The 23,471-nt window shown below is 32.9% G+C and overlaps 1 protein-coding gene across 1 annotated transcript; it reads left to right on the top strand.

Annotated features, from left to right (window-relative positions):
• The first annotated feature begins 858 nt into the window (after nt 1–858).
• On the top strand, nt 859–23,004 carry LOC127710496 (uncharacterized). Its single transcript, XM_052216381.1, has 7 exons — nt 859–1,068; nt 1,971–2,012; nt 2,775–2,816; nt 5,915–6,093; nt 6,871–7,034; nt 11,327–11,514; nt 22,937–23,004. The coding sequence occupies exons 1-7, from the start codon at nt 999–1,001 to the stop codon at nt 22,987–22,989; spliced, it is 738 nt and encodes a 245-aa protein (XP_052072341.1). The 5' UTR covers nt 859–998; the 3' UTR covers nt 22,990–23,004.
• The last annotated feature ends 467 nt before the right edge of the window (nt 23,005–23,471 follow it).

Consider the following 23,471-nt stretch of genomic DNA (forward strand, 5'->3'; position numbering starts at 1 on the left):
CTATTTTGTCACCTCACTATACTATTATATCATGTTACTATCTTATTACGATACATTTGTATACTATACAATCATCTCGATATAACATGGAGCATTTGTTTCATACTAGTCTGTCATATTACTATCCATGATGAAGTCATATACTACAAAGACATCATGAGGTGACCAAGTAGTATGAAAAAGTTGCTCAATGTTATATTAAAATGTCTTTATAGTATAACATGTATCTTTATGATATAGCAATATCACATTATAGTGTAGTAAAATGAAAAATCAGTTTGAAAAGGTAGCTCCATGTTATATCAAGATGTCTTCATAGTATAAAAGAATATCTTCATGACAAAGAAAAATTACAGAATAGTATGAAAAGGTAACTCCATGTTAAATCAAACCGTCTTTATAGTATATAAATTTATCTTAATGATATAGCAAATTGACAGAGTAGTATAGTCAAATGTCGTAATAGTACAGACAATTTGCTTTATGTTATTTCTCAACCCTCAGTGGTATGATTATCGCTTTCATAAGGCAGCTATGGCGTTCCATACATTATGCTGAATAATAAGGATGTTGATAAAAGAAAGGAGAAAACGTATTAGCTAATTTTGAAACAATCACACATTCAAATCCTTGTGTTGCTGAAAATAAATTTTACTTGTTTCAATCAGAAACATTAGTGCATGCCAGTCATTCAAAACAAATACAAATGTATAAAATAAAACTCGTCAATGTATATATATAGCTGAAACGATTAAAATGTCTAGACATATACAAGTCGTTAATTTTTTTTTTTTAACCTTTGCTTTCAAACTAGAAAAAGCAAGTTCATATGTTTCTTTTCTATCTCCAATCAGCTAAAGAAATCAACGTCTTACAATAATACTATAATAGTTATAAACAACGAGGTATAAAACCAGTACCAACACTGCAGAATTTAGTATACACTTGTGGTTAGGGTCTATTTTGGAGTATTCCGATTTCGTTATCCAGCAAGTATCATGAAAATAGTAGCTTATCTCTCGATATTAGTTATGCTGGTTTGTACTCAGCAAGTATTAGGAAAGCCGGGTAAGTAATAGCATTTTATTAGTTTACCTACTTTTTGGTGTTGTTTTCACCTTGTTAGCCAGTTATGAGAATATAGATGGGGTTAACAGAAGAGAGAATAATCGCAAAAACTAGAGGATATATGGAGAGAGAGAGATAAAGGACAACACAATGCATACAACAGAATACTCAACTTTCAATTGTAGATGCACGGGATGACGTAATGTGAAGAATTTCAAAAGAGAAACCAAACGGCCTGATTTATGCTTAAACAACAAACGCAAAACATATAAAGCAGACAGCAACCAACGACAACCACTCGATTACAGGCTACCGATTTAAGAAGGCATGTAAAGAATGTAGCGAAATTAAACGTTTTTATGAGCGCTCATCTAATCCCATAAATTGGAACAGTGGTGTTTTAGCACAAAAATAGGCAAACTGTTCAGATTAGTTCAGCTTCACTATAAAAGACTAAGTGGCGACCTGAGAGTATTTGAAGTTACTGGAAGCTAGTTAAACTAATAAAATTAATAAACCATAATAGTATTATAATGTTCCAAAATATTTATTCAGAAATTACGATTCAATGGATTTACAAACAATTAATTAACTAATACTTCATCATTATCGTTTTAACAAACACAATATTAACAGGATTTGAAATGATTTGAATAGTATATGCACTATCTTAATTATTTTATTACCAAATAGCAGATTAATTGCATTTTTCGGTAGTAGTTTTGACCTCTACATTAAAACGAAGATTATTATATGTATTGTTAAGACTATCCCACATTTTGTTATGGATTTTAAAATAAAATCAGTTATTATAGTTAAATTAATGTTTATTCAAATACTTACACACATATATATGTTTCGTACTATCACTAACAAATGACACCTGGTGTTTTTACATACAGACGAAGATTGTGTAAAAGAATGCAAGAATAATTTTTCAAAAGGTAAATGTTATATTATTGAAACCATTACTTCCATTAAAAGTAAAATGCATTTTGTGTATTATCAATCGAGGATAAGTATAATATACTTGATATACAATTTGTTAACCTGGGTGACATTCTACGTCATCATACACTTAGGTCTGAACGGAGAACAGAATTTGATTAAAATATTGATAAAGTCGGAAACAACTCATTTACACCATCTGTACACGTTGATTCCAAACAGTACGTACGAGTTTTATGTGGAAACTTTTATAAATAAGCAATTCAACGGGAAAATATCAAATCAAAGGTTTTCGCTTCAACACGTAAAGTGTTAATCAAAGATAAAGCTATGAGAAAAAATATATAAACTCACAAACAAGACTTTTTCTTTTAATAAAAGAAGGTACTGGACACACGTTTTCATTTGAATAGATAAAGGGATTTGTGATGAAAATAATTAATACACCATATCCCTTCTTCTTCTTAAATATATTTACACAAAAAAAAACAAAAAAACAAAAAAAACGAAGAGGTTCAGCTTTTATGAACTATATTGAATGTGGTAGTCCTCAACGTTTGATCTCGTTTTTTCCTTTCTTATATTTGTTTTTCTCCTGGGTACATCGTGTTCAGTAATGCATTCGCTATAAATATTTTGTCTTTCATATTTACCATAAAAAGAGAAAAAAGTTGTTTTCTTTGTTAAGACAGATAGGTTGAATATAAATTATTTTGTAAATTAAATCGTAGTTGAACTATTTAATTTCTTTTTTACAGGATGCGCTGAAAAAATTCCTGGATGCATAAAAACTTGCGCTCGTAAGTCAATTATTCCTATTGCTTTATAATGTTGAAAAGTAGTGTATTGTCATAATTCAGCAAAAAATTAACCCCAATAATTAAGTCCCTCTCCGTAATCGACTCTCCTACTCGCAAGGTAAGGGAGCAATCCATTATTTAGCTAGACCGATTTTAACAGTGGTCGTACACAAACTCATCATATATAACTAACTTTGAATTTTGAATGGAAGACACGCGTTTCGTCTACAAAAGGTTCATTAGTGGTGACGCTCTAATCAGAAAAGTTAAAAAGGCCATATATAGTACAAAGTTGGAAAGCATTAAGGACCCACAATTCCGAAACTTTTTGCCAAATACAGCTTAAGTAATTGATTCATGGGGTAGAAACTCCTTCGTTTGTCGGAAAAAAAAACAAAGTGCTGAATACTGGGCTGATGATACCCTTGGGGAGGAACCCTCCACTATCAGTTACATCGACCCGGTGATTGTAAATTATCTCATCATAGACCATGCTCAAAAGGCGATGGCAGTGCTAAAATAATTCATAGGTGCTAGTAATTCTAAATGATCAGTTCATCAATAGATGTATTGTCAATTCATCTCTTTATTCGCAAAGAAGGATAAGAAAAAGGGGGTATGGACTGCTTACAGAACATAGAAATCTTGTGTTTCAACATTGTACGTATTAAATTAGTACGCAGGAAATTTTGAAGATACGCCAGTTGTAACATGTGTAATATGGTCACGTTTTAGCAGCAATATTATTATTTCTTGTTTGGTAATGAAACGATAGAAAATTTATTTTTATTGTAAAGTACTTATTTTTTCACACGAAGACCATTATGTCAACACTGGGAAAATCAATTTTAATATTCGAGATGTTTTTTTAAATTCCCATATTAAACATTCAACTAAAAGGGATGCCTATTTAATGGTGTGCCTCGAAGCTGATCTGATTCATAATTTTTTTTAAATTGTCCGTGGATAAATGTAGAAATAATCAAGAAACTTAACCTTCACTTTCTTTTAAGGTCCCTTTAATGTTATAAATATAGCGCCTCGTATATTTTCACATCATTTATAGAGTGTTATTTTTCATTTCCAATGTGTTCATATTAAACTAGTTTATAAATATATTCTTAATGTGATTAGTGATTTGGGTGCCATCATGCGTCTCATGTATCTTCCTTAGATAGCAGATAACTTAGAGAGTTTTTCGTGTCAAACATTTATTAGTTTTATCAAGTTTGATTTCTTGTTTTATAATTATACAAGTGTGGATACAGTCAATTATGGATAGTAATTGGTGGGTTAGTGTTATTGTATTTGACATAATGGAAATATAGTACTATTATATAGGTATATTCTGCTATACTTGTTTTTCTTTTGGGCATAATGCAGATATAAATGTTCATATCGGTCAGTAAAATACAACTTGTACATGTATCATCATATGGTTAAAACACTTATCAAACGATTTACTGGTAAAATGATATATAAATATATTTTACGGTAGAATGAAGAATGAGGACATGCAAGAATTTTTTTTTCTCTCGTTCCCACAACATCCCCACAAGCTATTATCCTGTATGGTTATCTTGTTCTCACAAGACAAAGACAATATTCTCTTCCAACAAGATGACATATTGTTCAATCAAGACAGTGTCCTGTACTCACATGAAGGTTGTCTTGTCTCCATAAGATGACATTCTATTCCCATAATAATAACCCATACCCTACACGATAGCATCTTGTTCCCACAGGTTGGTATTATGTACCCACAAGAAGGCTTCTTTGTTCCCACAAGTAGTATAGAATGATCATTTTTGGGATTCTGCTTATATCACTATTATTATAAGAGACAGTAATTGGTCTAGACTTGGATAATTCCGTCGGATTCCGAGGATTTGTAAAGATACGATCTTAGGGAAATTATTAAGATGGCTGCAGGTGGCAGGACAACCTTCTTAAGAAGACCATCCAGTCCTTTTCGATGTTATGACCACATTTTTTTTAATTTAAACAATAGTCTTCCAAAATCAAAATAGAAGATGCTCAGAAGCGGAACCGTGCGATAAGGTATCGGATTGAATATTTTGTCAAACAATTTTGCAAAATAAATCTTGAAAATGAAAAGTCCTCAATAGTGTGAAATAAGAACATTTTACTAACTGGAGCAGATCAGCACTATTTTGATTCAAACTTACAAACAGCAAAGAGTAAACGCTTTTACAAAAATGGCATTTACATTAAACCGCAAGCACCCTCAACAATGCTAATTACTTTCATAAGAAATTGTTTCTAAGTAAAGTAAGTAAAAGGCAGAGATTCACACATTTTATGATATTTTATGATATATGTTACGTGACTTACGATCACACAGGCCCTATAGTACCATCAAAGATATCGACTACCTATCAAGCATATGTAAAATTCCATTTTCGGTTCCTCGATGGATGAGGTCATACATGAAGTCGCTTCCGGTTGATGACGACGCGAATCCTCAACATGTGGGTACAGAATATTATCTTGTCGATAACAGGAAAACCTTCTTGTTGGTACATGATACTATCTCTTGACAACAAGAACCGCTACTTATGGATACAAGATATGATGAGATGCTACACTACTACATTTGCAGTGTTGTTCAAAATAGACTATACAATTATCAAATAAATTAACAACAAGACAGAAGAGAACAAAATTGGTGATTTTATTATTTCTAACCAATAATTGAGTTATGCTTAATCTACTTACATACACAAACTATTGATGTATAGACAGGTGGAATGCGTTTTATCAAAAAGAAATGTTTATCAATATACTGAACTTCAAGATAAATTGACACGAGGGGGAGGTCCACAAACCTGACAAACCCCATGCTCGACCACATTAACTAACGGAACGAATGGAAAACAACTGTTATATTCATAACTTGGTACATCTGTACTGATTATCAGACAATGGACCGTTGTCAGAATTGATTTATATCAACTGCATACCCAAATATAGAATTTTATTTTAACAATGACTTTTCTCACAGAAAGTATATTATAAATATAATGTGATGTTTAACTTTATCAATTTAATTAAAATATGGAAGTTGATGTTTGTAGATTGGACAACGGTTTTTGTTGCCTGTCCAGGTAACGGAAAATCAATATGGGACGCTTGGAAAGATAATGTTGGAGTTAGTTTTGACTCATCTGGTGTATATTTGGATGCTGACACGTGTAAGACATCGCATCAGTCAGATCCTAATATCAATAAATGGCAGTCAGGTAGCATAGACCAGGTAAATATGTAAGTTCATCTACTGCTAACAAATTATTAAGGTAAATATACATTTTATGTCATTCTAGAATCAAATAAATATGTTAATTTTAATATAGATATAAAAGATAATGAATGTATATAATTATATATCTCGCATGAAAACATTTCGACCAGGGTTAATTGACTCTAATTGGTTAATATACCGAATTTCGTCTCTGAATAATTAGCACAAAATATACAAACAAATGCAAGAACTGATCTAGGGATGAGGTCCCATTCTTTTTTGATAAACATTTGTGATTTTTTTACTGACACCCCCTTATCGCCAACATGGTCATCTCGGACCTCCCTTTTTAAAAGGTCTTGGATACACCACTGAAATAAAAAATAATGGTCCAGATAGCCAGAATTTGTCGAGCGCAAAATTGTGTAGGGTAATTCGTGCCCACACCCATACTTTTGCCTATCTACACGATATAGCGAATATTAAATAAAACACACGTTACAACGTGCATAGTGTAGCTATCAATAGCTAACTACTAACAATGATATAAAAGAAAAAATATGATATTCATAGCAGGGTAAAATTTGAAGGTAGCCAGAGCTGTTGGTTGGTGGTTATTAGGTAATCCATATCAAATACTTGATAATGCACTGATCATGTTTCCACAATGCCAGTAGTACAAATACAATGCAAAATGTATATTTTATTGAGATGTGAAAAAAACCAGTGATCAGTGATCGAAAAAATTATCAAGAGTCGACTAATATTTTATGACGGTCATTTTATTAATAGGTCCGACTGAGATTATGGAAGAAGGATAGTATAGTTGTTGAAATGACCTTTAACGGGACAAACACTGACAAATTCAATTGGTTTGCACCGAGCAGGTTGTTGGCGAGTACATATCAGGACATGATGGACGTGAACGCTAATTTTTCCTTTTTTAAGGCTAAAGGGTAAGGTCATTTCCATTAGCTTAATACTCATACAACTGTCTTATTTTAAGAAATGTCTAGATATAGGAAAATGTGGTATGAGTGCCAATGAGACAACTCTCCATCCAAGTTACAATTTATAAAAGTAAACCATTATAGGTCAAGGTACGGCCTTCAACACGGAGCATTGGCTCACACCAAACAGCAAGCTATAAAGGGCCCCAAAAAATTACTAGTGTAAAACCATTCAAACGGAAAAACCAACGGTCAAATCTATATAAAAACGAGAAAGGAGAAACACGTATGAACTACATAAACAGACGACAACTACTGTAATCAGATTCCTGACTTAGGACAGGTGCAAACATTTGCAGCGGGATTAAAAGTTTTAATGGTACCAAACCTTCTCCCTTTTCTGAAACAATAGTATAACATCACAACATAGAAACCAAACACACTGTTTGGTTATCTTGTTAACAGTAGTTCTAATTTCTTTTACAATGTGTACAAATTACCATTGAAAAATTTGTCTCTTATGATAGTTGCATGATCTTCATAAGAGCAAGTACTTACAATTTCGATTTGTTTGCCCAGAGCAAATATGTTATTGTCAGGTTATCTTCAACAGTACTGAGTTCTCAATCACCCGTCATAGAAAATGTTTTTAACGAAGAATAATAAATATATACCATCAATTCCACTTTCCCTAAATGACAAAAAAACAACAACAAAATGCAGGAAGACACAACTTTCCTCAGTTCTCAGTTTAAACTGAATACTATGCAATGCAGTAAACATAACGGAATATATGGTTAAGTGTTGTTTGAACCTATGAATACGATGCAACAGTATAATGCCAATGCCAACACTCTTAAATCAATTTTGGAAGAAAACTATTGAAAAAGGTGTAACCGCAGGACCTATTGTGTCGACAGGGTATATGTCTTCTGCTACGCTTGAATCACTGGTCATTCGAGTCCAAACGCAGTAAAAAAAATGTCATGATATGGAATCTCGCATAATCGGTATTTTTTTTTATAGATCTGACGACGTTTATGATGTCTGAAGATTTAATACGCAAAATATCTCGCGAGTTGAGATAAAAACACATCGCATCTTTTCACTTAACCAATTCGTGATATTTAGAATAAAATGTGTGTGTTTTATTCCATATTCGTTATAACCATGTCAGGTCTTCATTGCGTCAGAAACACACAACTATTAATGTGGTCCATATAATACAGACACAGTGATTTCATTGATTTAAAGCAGCTTGAAAGAAACCAGCGGTATTCTGCATGTACAGCCTCGGCAGAGTTTCGTATTTTATCTTGTTCCTTAGCTCCACACGTAATCCATTTGTATTCTTAGTTATGCATCTATTCTGTTAAGTAATGGTAATGAATTTTGTGAACGGGCCTTTATGTATTTTTTTTTTTTTTTTGCTTGCATTTTTGAGATACTATTGCAACATATTTGTTTACAGTCCAAAATTCAAAACATAGTCAGCGATCGTCTTTATTCATATATTATATAAAATATAAACACTTAATTGCGTGCGTACGAAGCACTTTTCTGAATTATTTCATGATCAGAACGCTTTAACCTAAGTATTTGAAAGCCACGTGTTGCGTAAATATGCTGAAACGTTAGGACATATATATAAAGAACAGAATAGCCAATTTCATCTTTCATCAACTTTACCTGAAGAATCTAGAACCTTAGCCTACCTTCATCAGGAATGCTCCAACTTAAACATTTGCAACCCAGGAATGCATAAGTACGTGAAACGCGTGGAGCTATATATATATTTTCAATTTAGACTTGTATATATATATATATATATATATATATATATATATATATAAACAAGTCTAAATTAAAAACAACGTTCAAACCTATGATATATATATATATATATATATATAAGTCTGAAAATTACACCCAACAGTGTTAGAATTAGACTTTTTATGCTGACAAATTTTTGTCCCTCAACGGGATTCGAACTCACACCTTTGATACACTACAGCACCAATCGCTTAGCCTCATGTCCAGCGCTCTAGACCACACGACCACATCCGCTATATAAAAATATAACTTCAATAGTCGTAGTGTTACCTTGTCACGTAAGGCGAATCTAGAGATAGACATAAGACATGTGTTTTAAGCGTGTGAAGATGTTATATTATTATTTAATACACAATGTATTTGTTATTTGTCAGCAATCTAACTCAACAATTTTTATATACCGTATGGGATAATGATTCAATTCATTATACAGTCACTAGAAATAAGTATATCATACAAACAAGTCTAAGCAAGTGACAACCATACAATATATATGCCCACTGGATCTCAGTGTGTTTGAGACGCAGGGTTAATACATATATATACAATGTATGAACAAACAAAGTAATGTTGTCAACTTTGCCTGAGGGAGTTGAAACCTAAGTCTCTGAACAATTTCTAAATTGATGAACTATGAATTGTAAACAAGTAATAAATAAATGTTTTGAATCATTTTGATATCAAAGCACTGACCACCAACCTGATGACACCATCGGGACTAACAGTACACTAGCAGCGGTTTCGACCCAGTGCTAGTTAATGGAAAAGAATTACTTAATTACATAAATTTTGTGCGTCCGAAGCGCTTTTTTGGATTTAACTTTATTAGGAACATTCAAACCTACATATTTGAAAGCCCGTGGATTCGTTAATTTGCCTAAATGTTAGCAGTTCTATGACCAAAAAGATAATCAATTCATTTGATGTCAACTTTGCCTGATGGACTTTGAACCTTAGTCTCTTAAACATTTCTAAATTTATGAACGAGGAATTTTAAATAAGTAAATGCTATAAATCATGTCAGTACCGAAACAATGACTACTGAGCTGATGATACCTTCGGGGACTAATAGTCCACCAGAAGCGACATCGCCCGAGTGATAGTAAAATGTTTTTCCTGTAGGGAAATCTTTGTTGATGGCAGATATCTGATGTGTTATAAACTAATGTATATGTTTTCTAATAGCAGTTCAATTTTGTGATTGATATACTGTATATACGATTGTCTATTTTTTTAGACTGCATCCTCTGACCTTTGGTTAAAAGGAGATATTTTAATCTGTTTTCTTCTGTCTATAAAATTTCTTGTCAATACATCAATATGAAGATCTTTTTTGTGTTTTTATTCCCCCTTCTCTCCCAAAAAACAACAAAAAACGTTACCGAAGACAGTTGATGTTGTCCTTCGTTTATATCATAATGAGAAAAAAAATCATCGATTCAAATGCAAATATTTTTTTTTTGCAGTGGAATAGTAACGCTGGCATATGGTGTATCAGTTCATTATCATAGTTTTTGGTGGGGTTCGTGTTGCTCAGTCTGTAGTTGTCTTTGTTGTGTTTTGTGTTTTGTGTACTGTTGTTTGTCTGTTTGTCTGTTAGTCTTTTTTTTAAGACATAGAGTTGTCAGTTTATTTACAATATCTAGTTTCAATATCTCTTTGGTATCTTTCGCCTCTCTTCTAAAAGTCTTAAAGCACTTGACAAAACCTAATGTCAAGAAACAACACTATTATCGTGTTATTCTTTATATAAATATTTTCATTTTTTACCACATTAATTCCGTAATATTTTTTCGAGAGATCAAAAACGCTGCAATTAGTTCTTTTACATTGAATCCTTAAAACCTGCAACCAAATTGTTTACATTCAAAACATAATATGTAATCAAAATTCAGAATTCCGACGTTAAGTAGAGGTCTCATCCGCCAAGGAAAATTTATAAAACAGGAAAGATGGAAGTAAAAATGAAGGAACATAAAAACAAAATAAAAATCTGCTATGCATATCTTTTCTCTCGTTATTTTCTTCATACCATCTCTTTATTTTAATATAAAAAATCCGCCAGGTTCCCAACAATGTCTGCTTGCCATGCGTTATGTAAAACTGATTAAATTTAATGGATACACAGACGATTTGATATCTTGAACATTGATGTTTTAAGATATCCATCGTATGTTTTCTTTAATATGCACTTCAGTGTATCTAATATTACAAATGAACAATTTTGAAGTATTTTTTTTCATCTGAATTAAATTGATATCTCTATAGGGAGAATTGAAATAAATTCATCATTTGTTTACGAACCAATAAGGACATGTTTGAATATCTTTAATTTGTTTATACACGCGAAGTTGAATCTAAGTTTTTTCTATACTACATAACTATGCTATAAATGCTTTTTATATCATCTGAAGTATCAAACATTTAAAAAAAAAAATCTTTTGATTTTATTTTTTACATTGTAGCTATGCGGGAACTAATATCAACAGACGGTTTTACATAAATAAGAGTAACTATAAAGGCTGTGCTGCTGATGCTGGTTGGATGTTTGTTAAAGATGTTGGTACCTCCCATTGTTTGTATGATAAATATAAGAAGTATCCTTACTTTCTATATGCCACGAATAACCACAGTGGTGTTTGGCAAACAAATGGTAAGTACAGTAGCCATTATACACTTATCAAATAAGTAAATTGACGTTCATTATGTAAACGTATCAACTGTTTTTAAAGAAAATATTGATTCTGGTATTTGGTATTTAATTCCGAAATTACATACAAATGTTAACCAACATTAGATGGCGCGTATAAGTATGGATATGCATCTATTTCTTACTCTGTAGGAGAACCAGATGGGTCGTTTATTTTGCGCTGTAGATGCGGATATATAAATGATATATACTATATCTGCATGATATGTATGCATTTAAAGTTTTTTTCCAACCTTACATTGTGGAAGCGCAAAGCTTCAAGCATGTTTAAATGTATGAAACCGTCACTGTTTATAAATCTTTGTAAATATAAAGTCCGAAGCACGAAACCAAATAACGTTGAAAAGCCATTCAAACAACAGAAAGTGACCAAAACGTAAAGTATGGGAAGATAATAGTGACTTTGTAGGATAAGATAGAAGACTCCCATACAGAGCGTAATATAAATGAATCCCGTATGAATTTAAATCCAATTGTTGGCGGTTATAGAAATGTCACAGGGTAAACGGCCACTTGGTTCTAATTTATAGGGCGTTGATAATAGTGACGATAATAACGTTGCAAACCATTTATTCACACTGAAAATACATAATTATAATAAACATTTATTTCAAATGTTAACTTGAAGTTTCCTTTTAATATGAACTGTGAATTGGATAGAAGTACATGCATTATAAGGCCTACAAAAGTAAATGTGCTTACCTAAAAATAGGGAAAAAGTTATATGTCCCATATGTAGCTCGTGCGTGCTAAAGTGTGAAACTCGCATTAATACGAGTACACTGTATATACAGTACTAGAAAAAGTGGCGGGGTTGCATGCATTATAAATTCGTGCAGAGTAGAACATAGACTAAAGTCTTTTTCTAACTGTCCGTCAATGAATGAATGAATGAATGCGTAAATTATAGTAAATATTGTACACACAACATATAGTACAGTACTAGTATATAGCTGTACTCTTCTGATAAATAGCTACGGTGACAGAAAAAACCCCGATCTCCTTTGTATTTGTTTGTCTCACAGGCTCAACATTATAGAGTTCTGTAACCCCACTGGAATTCGCATTTACAATTTTACATATTTCCATAATATTTGAATGTTAGTCAGCCCTACAATTTACTGTCCAAGGTAATATTTCAGTATCGAAGGATATCGTTAACCAAAATTATATACCAGATAGCAATTCATGTCGGAAAGACATGTAAAGAATTACTGTCTTCCCTGTCCTATTATCCCCGATCCACATTTGATAAACAACGCATCAATTAGATTTGTCACGTGTAATTACCCGCCTTATCAAATCGATAATTGCATTCGATATTGTTCATTATTTCATTTTAAAATACACCTGTGACGTAAATCTTTTGTTCAAACTCTCCATTATTTTTCAGGAATGGAGAGTTATTTTGTAGTGTTCGTCTTCATTCATCCGGACGTTTTGCCCTTTGGATATTTCCATGAGCACTTTCTTAAAAAGTGATCACCCATGGAAATAAGTCTAAAGGACGTAACGCGATATTGAATGAAGATGAAATCTTACTAAAACGACTGATACTGGATTTTTTTTAAATTGGGATCGTAGTAATACAATGAACACTAAATATCTCATTATTAACAAACAGCTTTTATTTGCGAGTCGTAATTCCATCGTGTAAATATAGTATCATATTCACTAAAATTCAACAATATAATCCATAATTTGTTTTCCGATGCAAATCTTGGCTGAATTTTTGTCACGGATAGTATCCAAGTGGGTAAAAACGAATAATTTCTCTTGAGTCCCATTCCTCTTCTGTGCATCTACAAAATATCAAATGTGTTAACTGTGTGTGTGAGTCAGTGAATTTTATTGTAATATTGAACACATTAACATTATATCAATAATGAAAATAAGATTGATTGATTGATTGTTGGTTGCTTAACGATGAAAATAAGAGAAAAATATATTTCACATAAAGATTTGATTTTAATTTTAGCGTTTAAGATATCATTTCCTTGAAATATTTTTATTTTGTACAGCAAAAATCGTTTGTTGCATTTTTATATATAAATTAAAAACACAAAAATTACTCGGATAGTTTCTACAATAATATTGTGGTTTAATAGAATAAATAGTTCAAGAAACTGAAATGGTCAAAATGGCGTATTCGGTATTTTATTTGATTGTTCGTTGTTATAATTTGATATAGTACTAATGAATAAAATTAAAGGGGTATGGATACCATTTGAATAAGGATTGTGTTAAATAATGGGAGGGGTTTTTATTCAATTTTCAACAGAAACGCGTTACAAAATCGAATCCATTCACTGTTGTTATATGTCCAGTGGCAAATATAACAGTTATATCGGCAGTGCAAATAAACGGCGTTAATCTTGAAATAAATGTTTAAATGAAATTAATAGGTAGTTGTCTACTTAAGTTAAATACATACAAAACGGAATCCAGAAATGCTTTTAATCATGCGGATTTTTGTTTCTAAAACTTTTTTGCTTCCTTTCTGATAATAGAGAAGAATGAAATACTTTCAATTTGCTTGTATTTAAATACTGTTTTCTTGTTTTATTTTATTTCGTCGAATAAAATGGTTTGAAATATAGAATCACATTTTGTTTTCGATATGACTTAAAATCGAGCACACTGTTATTAGTTAAATAACCTATACTAGAGTGATACATACTTGGAAATTCATTCTAGTTGTATCATTTCACTTTTCGCAGACGATTCTACATCCAATATTTATCAAACGAAAAACACACATAATCCATTAACATATATGCATATATACTACTCTCTCGAAATACCACTAAAAGACACAAATAAATATCCTTTCAATACCACTGCAAGAAAGACGTGCGTATCCAATGAATTTAAACATAAATCTGAATGAACTTTGTTCAAAATCTTTTTAAAGTTATTATTCTACTGTTCATAAATACTTCGTTAAGACGTTAAGCACGCTATTGCGTCAATACCGTGAAATCCGACAGAGCACTTGGATAAACAGCTCTTCTATGAAATCTAAATAGTTAAGCTTTATAGAATTTTTATCCCCGGCTTAGTATATTTCTAGGATTTTGATTGGTTAACGCACGTCGTTACAAAACCCATAGCCCCTGGGTGTTGCTAACCCATATCCCCGGACGTTGCTATCCATTTACCCGGGGGACGGCACGCGCGTTTATACGCTGACGGCGTCCATATTGAAAATGGCAAAGCGTTTTGCTTCCCACACGGAGAATGAAATTCTTGACAAAAGATCTAAAAACATTGCGTCATCAACAGAAAAAGCAAACAAAAGGGCTGGTAATTTGCTACGAGAATATCTCTCTGAGAAAAATGAAGACACACACTTTGAACAGTATAGTCCTAGTCGGCTAAATGATGTTCTGAAACATTTTTATCTTGACGCCCGTAAACCTGATGGAGAAATGTATAAAGTCAATTCACTTGATTCATTCCGGTACTCTCTGAATAGATATCTTAAGGCTCCCCCCTTTTTAAAGGAATTTGACATAATGAAGCATGAAGACTTTAATGAATCAAATCAAGTATTTAAAACAGCCCTTACAGAATTAAAAGCCAACGGAAAAGGAGCCACACAGCACTTTCCAATAATATCAGAAATTGACAGGACAAAATTGTACTCTTCAACTTTCATGCAACCAAGCTCCCCTACTGGTTTATTAAATAAAGTACAATTTGACATAAGAATGTACTTCTTTAGACGAGGGGCTGAAAATATGGATAAGATGACAAAAGACACTTTTATCGTCAAAACAGATCCAAAAACAAAAACAAAGTACGTTACAAAAGAAATGGACGAACTTACCAAGAATCACCGCTTCAGTGACAAGGAAAATGTCACTGCAATTATGCCAGAGCAACCTGATAGTCCGTCTTGTCCAGTGGCAGCTTTTCAGAAATACATTTCAAAATTGCATCCTAAATGCAACAGGTTATGGCAAAGACCACTGGGATCCTTTTATGAAGATTCTGCTACTTGGTATTGTAATTCTCCAGTTGGTCGTGACACTTTGGCTCAATTTATGAATAAGTTAAGTAAACTTTGTTCGTTATCACAAGTTTACACTAACCATTCAATCCGAGCGACCGGTGCAACTATTCTAACAGAAAGCAGGTACTTTGCTGATGCTCAAATCATGTCTGTCACTGGCCACAAAAGTGTCTCGAGTTTGGCAATATATCAAAGAACTTCCGACAAGGCAAAATTTCAAATGGGACAGATGATTGATGCTGCAATGAATGGAAGAGATCCTGATGCAAATGCCTTGCCTGCCCCAAATCAACAACTAACATTACCTTCACCTGTTCAACCGTTGGCACTTCCCACTCCGGCTAGATCCTCAACAATGGTGGCGTCCACTTCACAAGTAACGCAAATGACAGAGTTTAGAAATCAACTCTCTGGGATAAACTTTAATGAGTTGTTCAGCAACTATGACACTGTTCCACAAATGCCAGTATTCCATGGTTGTTACATTGGATCCATCAACATAAACATGAACAACAAATAAATAACTTTCACGTCCGTATGTAATGAATATTGAGTTGATCCACGTTTTTTTAGCCATTCAGAACAATAACAGTCTATTTTCCTTAATTTCGTGTTGTTCCAGTGAAAAAAATTAAACTCTGTTGATTATCCATGAATATCTGTAATTAAATATGTAATCCTCTAACGATTTTATCCTATTATTCCGATCATTGACATTGATTTTAGTAAATGCATCACTTGGCCACCACGTCGTCAATGAAAGGCACTATTGACCTAGTTATGCAAATGACCCAAGTTGACGTCACATCGTCTATGACGTAACTCTCGCGACATTAACCGCCAAATATGAATTTATTCAGTTTCTCTGTCTCTGGATTAAAAACGTCTTATATTTGACTACCTGTATGGTTCTACCAAAGGTAGTACCCTACACCCCGTAAGAATTATGTCAAATTTCCAAATTTCAATCAAACTTTTTTAGATAATGAAAAAAACGTTGTTTTCACGTTACACTTTGTACCCGAATTTCCCTAAAAATCGCCCGATTCGGACTAAGACCGGGGATAAATTCGTTATCTACGTTCATATCCGTAGATATGGGTATTTTAACACCCTTCAGTACCCTGTACACCCTTCGGCTGCGCCTCAGGGCGTACTGAGGTACTTCAGGGTGTTAAAATACCCATATCTACGGATATGAACGTAGATAACTTATAATATCCATCGACTAGGCAGGTATTACTGTTTCCAAAAAGATAATAAATTATTTTATAACTTTTCTTAATAGTATAAAATAATGATACAAATATTGTCAAAACGTCAAAAATGTGCGTGTCAGACGTAACAAATTATACGCATAATAACTTTTACGGGAGTTTTTGTGCTCTTAGAAAGAGTGTAAAATCCGCGAAAATTCGCATGAATGATAAACGTCATATATAATTTATGACGTCATTGCTGATTTTTGCGTTGTTGCAACGGTCCAAGCTGATTTTTTCAAAAATGAATAATCTTCACCATGGTCAGATTTCAGAAAATGGTAAGTTATCAAAAGTTATGGCTTTTTAAAATATTAGATGATATGAAATTTCGTTTTCATAAATTATTCCCACAAAAGTACATAGATAGACCATTTCAAATCCGGATTTTTACAGCACTCACAACACAAATAAAAACGCATTGGCTTTGGACAAATGTCTTGCAAGAATGTCCAATGTCGAATTTCGCCGCTTTTTACAAGTAAACTGTCAGTTTCGACGTCATTTAATAAAAAAAATCGATTTGTAGCATACAAAATAGTGATTTTTTGTACTTTAACCCCACATAACAGTTATATACTTTTTGATAAGTTGTTAAGTCGAAACGACTTCGTTTTTGAACAAATCCAATGTCTTGCAAGTTTGTCCACTTTACAATTTTCTTACGTTTTGAACGTTGTCGATTCGGGACGCTATATATATGTGTGTTTTCAAATTAAATCTAAATGTTTGTTTTGTGTTTTGGTGTTGAACGCCACTATAAGCGACCTTTATTGTATTTTATCGAACTATATTAATAGGTGGAGGAAGCCAGACATCAGGCGACCTTCGGTTAGATAACTGACACTAACTGTTAATTAGGATCGGAGTCCAACAAATTTCGCCACGAGCGTATTTTAAAATCGCCAGGCTCGTGATCACTATATGAACCCCTTAGGCCACTCACCCACCTAGCCCATCGAAATTGAAAGCTATTCGTATTATCATATAATATATGAACGATATTCTATTGTTTTCAAGTAACAAGTACGGTTCGATTTCATGTTAAGATCAGAGGACAAAACAGAATAACAAACTTATAAATTTCGCTATTAACTGTTCAAGTATCGAAATAACTTTATACGGCTATGTTAGAAACGAAGATAACAACTGCAAAGGAAAAATATATACTAGTAGTATTTAACAAAAAGAAATTAAATTATTATTTAAAATGAAACAAATATGGTAATTTGTCAATAAATAGGTAAAATATTAATTGCAGAAAAGAAGAATTTTATGTCCGGAACAGAGAGAATTAAATATTATAAAGAGATGAAGAAACTAAAATGAAAAGAGCAGAAAAATAAAAGTTACAATAAATTAAATATAAAGACAAATACAACGCAAGCCGAATCAGAAGTCCGAAAAGTGAGGTGTCCAAAAGCGCTTTATATAAAAGAAATCAAAGGCAGAAAATCAAAGAAAAAAAAAGAAATCAGAATCAATATAAACGTCTGTCACGAGACAAAACACATAATGTAAAACAAATAACTAATCAAAATGACGAAATTCGAAATGCAATATTTAGAAATAAGATGGCCAAATGCAGGGCACTGAAAAGGCTGAAGGACGCTCTACCATCATCTCCAATTACAAAACAAGCTATACTACAACACTATCTGTGTATTTCACCAACAGCAAAACAATCTTTAAAACGACAGAGTCCATCTCTCTCTGAAAAGGTCTTAGAAAATATGAAGGGATTCATACATGAAACAAAACAGAAAATGCTGATGCACGTAACGCTATGCATGTAATATCGGCTTCTGTCAGCGGTGAAAAAATTTCAAAAGGAGAAAAAAGCAAAGCAGCGCGTAAGTTGGGATTGCACCCGCGGCGACTTTCTGGTGGTCAAAGAATTCGCACTTCTGTTTTGAGATCAGAAAAATCTTGTTACGAATTCACAAAGAGGAAAACAAGATCTGACATTACTTCTGATGAAACAAAAACACAGGCTTATGATTTCTGGATATCCCCTACGGTTTCGCGCACAAGTTCTAACAAAACAGACGTGAAACGCTCACGGATAGGTCCTCATGAATATGTTTCGCATCAAATACACCTGCTCGAAAAAACGCAAACTGAAGTGTTTTTAGAGTTCAAAGCGAAATATCCAGATTTTAAAATATCACAACGTTTGTTTGAAAGTAACAATCCTTTTTTCGTGATGCCAGTCAAACAAAAACATCGCAATACATGTTGTTGTCGGCAGCATATAGAGGTTCGAATTCTTTTTAAGAAATGTATGGAATTTCGGAAAAATTTGCATGCAAGTAATCTGGACTTGACCCAAGAGAACTTACCAGTTTATGAACAAAATGACATATGTGCTGACACTTTATGTGATAAGACTGTACCGCACGCAAAGTGTTTAAATCGGTCTTGCAAAGAATGTGGAGTTGAAAAATTGTCCTTCATCAATAATGAACTAGACATATTTAGAAATGCTCGTGACATTAAGTGGGAAAAATTTGAATACACTGAAATAAACGTGAAAGGCAGAAAAACAAGAACAGACTTATGTTAGTTAGTATAAAAACAAAACCTGGCGAAATGTTTAACCATTTTAAATCATTACTCATCAAAATAGAGCTAACTGGCAAAGTGAACAATATAGAAATATTGTTCAAAATCTTCCAACCAATCACGCAGTTTGTATTCACGATTTCTCTGAAAACTACCGATGTTCCGAACGGACTAAAATCCAATCACATACTTTCAGAGAACCGAGGTTAGCATACACGTTACAATTTTAAACAGGCATGCTATTCTTGAGGTAGACGGGATCTACAATACATTAGATTCACCGGTAATAGTTAGTGAACAGTTTTTCGTCATTAGTCCAAACTTGAATCATGACCGTCACTATACTGGATATGCCCAAACCCTCATTTCAAAATACTTGAAATCGATATCTGCTGAAATTAAGATTATGCCAGAATTTACCGACGGTTGCAGTGCTCAGTATAAAAGTCGAAACTGTATGGGCGATGTTTGTACACATAGATCGGATCTAGGGTACGACGTTTTAATTAGAAACTATTTTGAAACCTCGCATGGCAAATGCCTACACGATGCTGCCGGTGGTTTTCTAAAGAATCAAGCGGACTCCGCCGTGCTCCGGGGTAAAACTAAAGTTCAGACGGCGCGTGACCTTTATGATTTTGCTCAGAAAAATCTCCAGAATCCACAGAGTGGAATATATAAAAAACGGCTATTTGAATACATTGCTGAAATTCCTCGTCTCCATATTATAAACTTTAAACCCGTGGATCAAAATCGCAAGATACACCAAATCATATCAACAAATTATTTTACAGATCTTCTTGTCCGCGACTTATCGTGTTATAATTGTGATTACTGTTTAAATAAACGAGTGTGAGAAAACGCAATTTATAGGAAGTTCTAAAATGCGAAAATGATTCAAAATGATAACTCGAATTCCGAAAAAAATGAGGACCATTGCAATACAAATGATAATATAATTGAAGACATTGTTGAAAAGGACATGATAATTGCGGTTTTGGCAGACGATATTGATTATGAGAATTATCTTTTAAAAATGTCAAAAAGACCTCACATTATAAAAAAAATATTTCAGATGACTGGGGTTGTTCGTTTAACCGAGATTCTAAAGTTGTGAAAGGGCTGTATTACGAGAGGATAAAAAATCAACCGTTAATTTTCAAACTTGTGAAGCGTAAAACTGCGATTTGATATTCCTCTGCAATACGATTCATTTGTGCTGAACTTGAAAGTGACAGTAAAATTGTTGTACCTGAAGAGTTACACCTCGATATTATACAAAGCTTGTAAACATATCAGATGAATATAATTATTTTTTTCACGCAATCAATTTCTTTCTTAATCTAACTGTTCAGTTATGAAAAATAGTAGTGTTTAATATTTTTTTCCATATTTAACTTTTTTAGTAAGACCCTTTCACTTATCATCAACTCTCCCCCCCCCCCCCCCCCCCCCCCCCCCCCCCCCCCCCAAATAAAAATAAAAAATAAAAAACAAAAACACGACAAAACACCCAGACTTCTTTATTAAAGCAAAATGAGTAGCTTCTTCCCTCCTCCCTCTTCTCAGCTCAGATTTAAATGGGGAACAATGCATTATATTACATTCTATAGGCACTATTATCTCACCCAAATACATATTTTGTATTGTTTTTTTGCTTGCGTAACTCACAGTAGGAAGTATTTCATGCATATTCAAGACTTAGAAGTATCCATATCGATCAAAAAAAGATAACCGACAAAACGAACAAAGTATCCTCAATTACCGGCGTAAATTGTCAAAGGATTAGGTTCAGTAAGACCCCTTTTAGGCCCAAAAATATAGCAGTTTTACAAAGTTGTTGAAATGTAAACTTTTAGTTATTTATTGGAAAGTAGAATACTTCTGCTGCGTAAATATGGGCTGTTTTTGACAATAGAATGCACATATATCGGGTACTAGCACCCTTAAGTCATGCTAAATTACTGAAATGTTCATAATTTAAGCATTTAAAGTACATTTTAGACGGTTTTCGTCTTGAATGGAAGTGGCCGCATTTGTGTTCATTGTTAATATTTAAATATAAGTTGTATTTTATGATAATACATAACATATATAAAGGTTGAGAGTGAACACGGATGCGGCCACTTTCATTTTTGACAAAAAACATCTGAAAAGTGACATATTTTGGCATATTTGATAGATTTTTCATATTTCAGCTTGACTTTGAGCGTCTGAAATGACTAAGCCAGTTCAAATATTTCACATAACATAATGGAATCGACTGAAGTAGACAGTTAAGTGTTTAAAAAGTGTTCAAAATCTTTCATCGGATGAACCTGAAATTTGAGGCCAAAATCGGCCCTTACCGGACCTACTCCTTTTGACGTTACCAATTGAGACGCAATATAGTGCTTAACGTCTGAGTGAGTAGATGGTCAGCTTGATCTTAAATTTTGCCTGCGGATTCTTGGGTACAACACGGGGAAAATGAAAAGAAAACCATTACAAAATTAGATAAAATTCTTTAAAATGTTTTAATCTGAAGATTCGTTTTTAATATTTAAGGTGTATTTTAAGTTAGCTCCATTATTTCCCAGGAATGGACAGTTATTTGGACTTTCTCTATAACAGAGTAATTGACCCAATCCTTTACTCCGTTAACTTTAATTCATCGATCAAACTATGGAACGGATATATATATCATAATTAAGAAGTTGGTCTTAAAAAATCTTTATGTAAAAAGTTAAATCACAAAAATACTGAACTCCGCGGAAAATTCAAAACGGAAAGTCCCTAATCAAATGGCAAAATATAAAGCACAAACACATCAAACGAATGGACAACAACAGTCATATTCCTGACTTAGTACATGCATTTTCTTATGTAGAAAATGGATGATTGAACCTGGTTTTATAGCGCTAAACCTCTCACTTGTACGACAGTCGCATCAAATTTCATTATATTGACAACGATGCGTGAACAAAATGTCACAAATAGGGGTACAACAACAACACGAACCCCACCAAAAACTGAGGGAGATTGTAATATAATTACTTAAACAATAAAAATGAGATTTATATATTGATCTTTATAACGCATTTGTTTTATACAGCTTGCTTTATACAAGATGATGTCACGTCTCTCTATTCATTTTTCCATATCGTACATTGTACATGTATACACATTTGAAATTCAATGACAATATTGGTAAAATTACGTTTTTAGGACGATTACACATAAAACCTCCTCCGAAAGAATATAAATGTGATACAGGGTACATATGTGAACTATTTAAAAGTTTTGTCCTCAAAGAGAATATAAATGTGATACGGGCTACATATGTGAACTATTTACAAGCGTTGTCCTCCGAGAGAATATAAATGTGATACGGGGTACATATGTGAACTATTTACAAGTGTTGTCCTCCGAGAGAATATATATGTGATACGGGGTATATATGTGAACTATTTCAAAGTGTTGCCCTTCTAATTAAATGTTTTTCAGCAATACGTTGATTCTGTAACCACCATTTTTATTTTAGGCGATTACGACATGGCTGACATGATGTCAATTGAAGTACATTTCCACAAGTAGACTTGAACAAGAAGTATTGAAACACAACAACAACTAAAGCATCCGCCAATAAAAACTTGCATATTTTGTGATCTCTTCACATAAGTAACAACAAAAAAATAAAGTTTGTGTATTTCTAAAATTCATTCATGTTTGTTGTTTTTTTTTTTTTTGTAAAGAATATGACATATTTCCATTAACTTATATATAAATGAATATTACACTTATTGGACATTTGCGGAAACTGTCATACACCTACGATTAGGATTACAATTACACTTACAGGTAGCATTTAAATCTCGGGTTGTCTCAAAGTGTAAATATAAAACGTCGTTCCAAAACAAAGTGTAACTCCTATGAAGTTTTTCTATGATAGTTGAACAACGGGGTCTTAAAAAAATGCATGTAGTAATGTGTAAAGATTAATTTTTGCACCTTTTGTTTGTGGTATACCATCTTTTCCGCAAGTTTATAGTTTTCTGTTTGGTATTAAATTAAAAATT

The sequence above is a fragment of the Mytilus californianus genome, unplaced genomic scaffold (assembly GCF_021869535.1).
Source record: "Mytilus californianus isolate M0D057914Y unplaced genomic scaffold, xbMytCali1.0.p SCAF_8, whole genome shotgun sequence".
Lineage (NCBI taxonomy): Eukaryota > Metazoa > Mollusca > Bivalvia > Mytilida > Mytilidae > Mytilus > Mytilus californianus.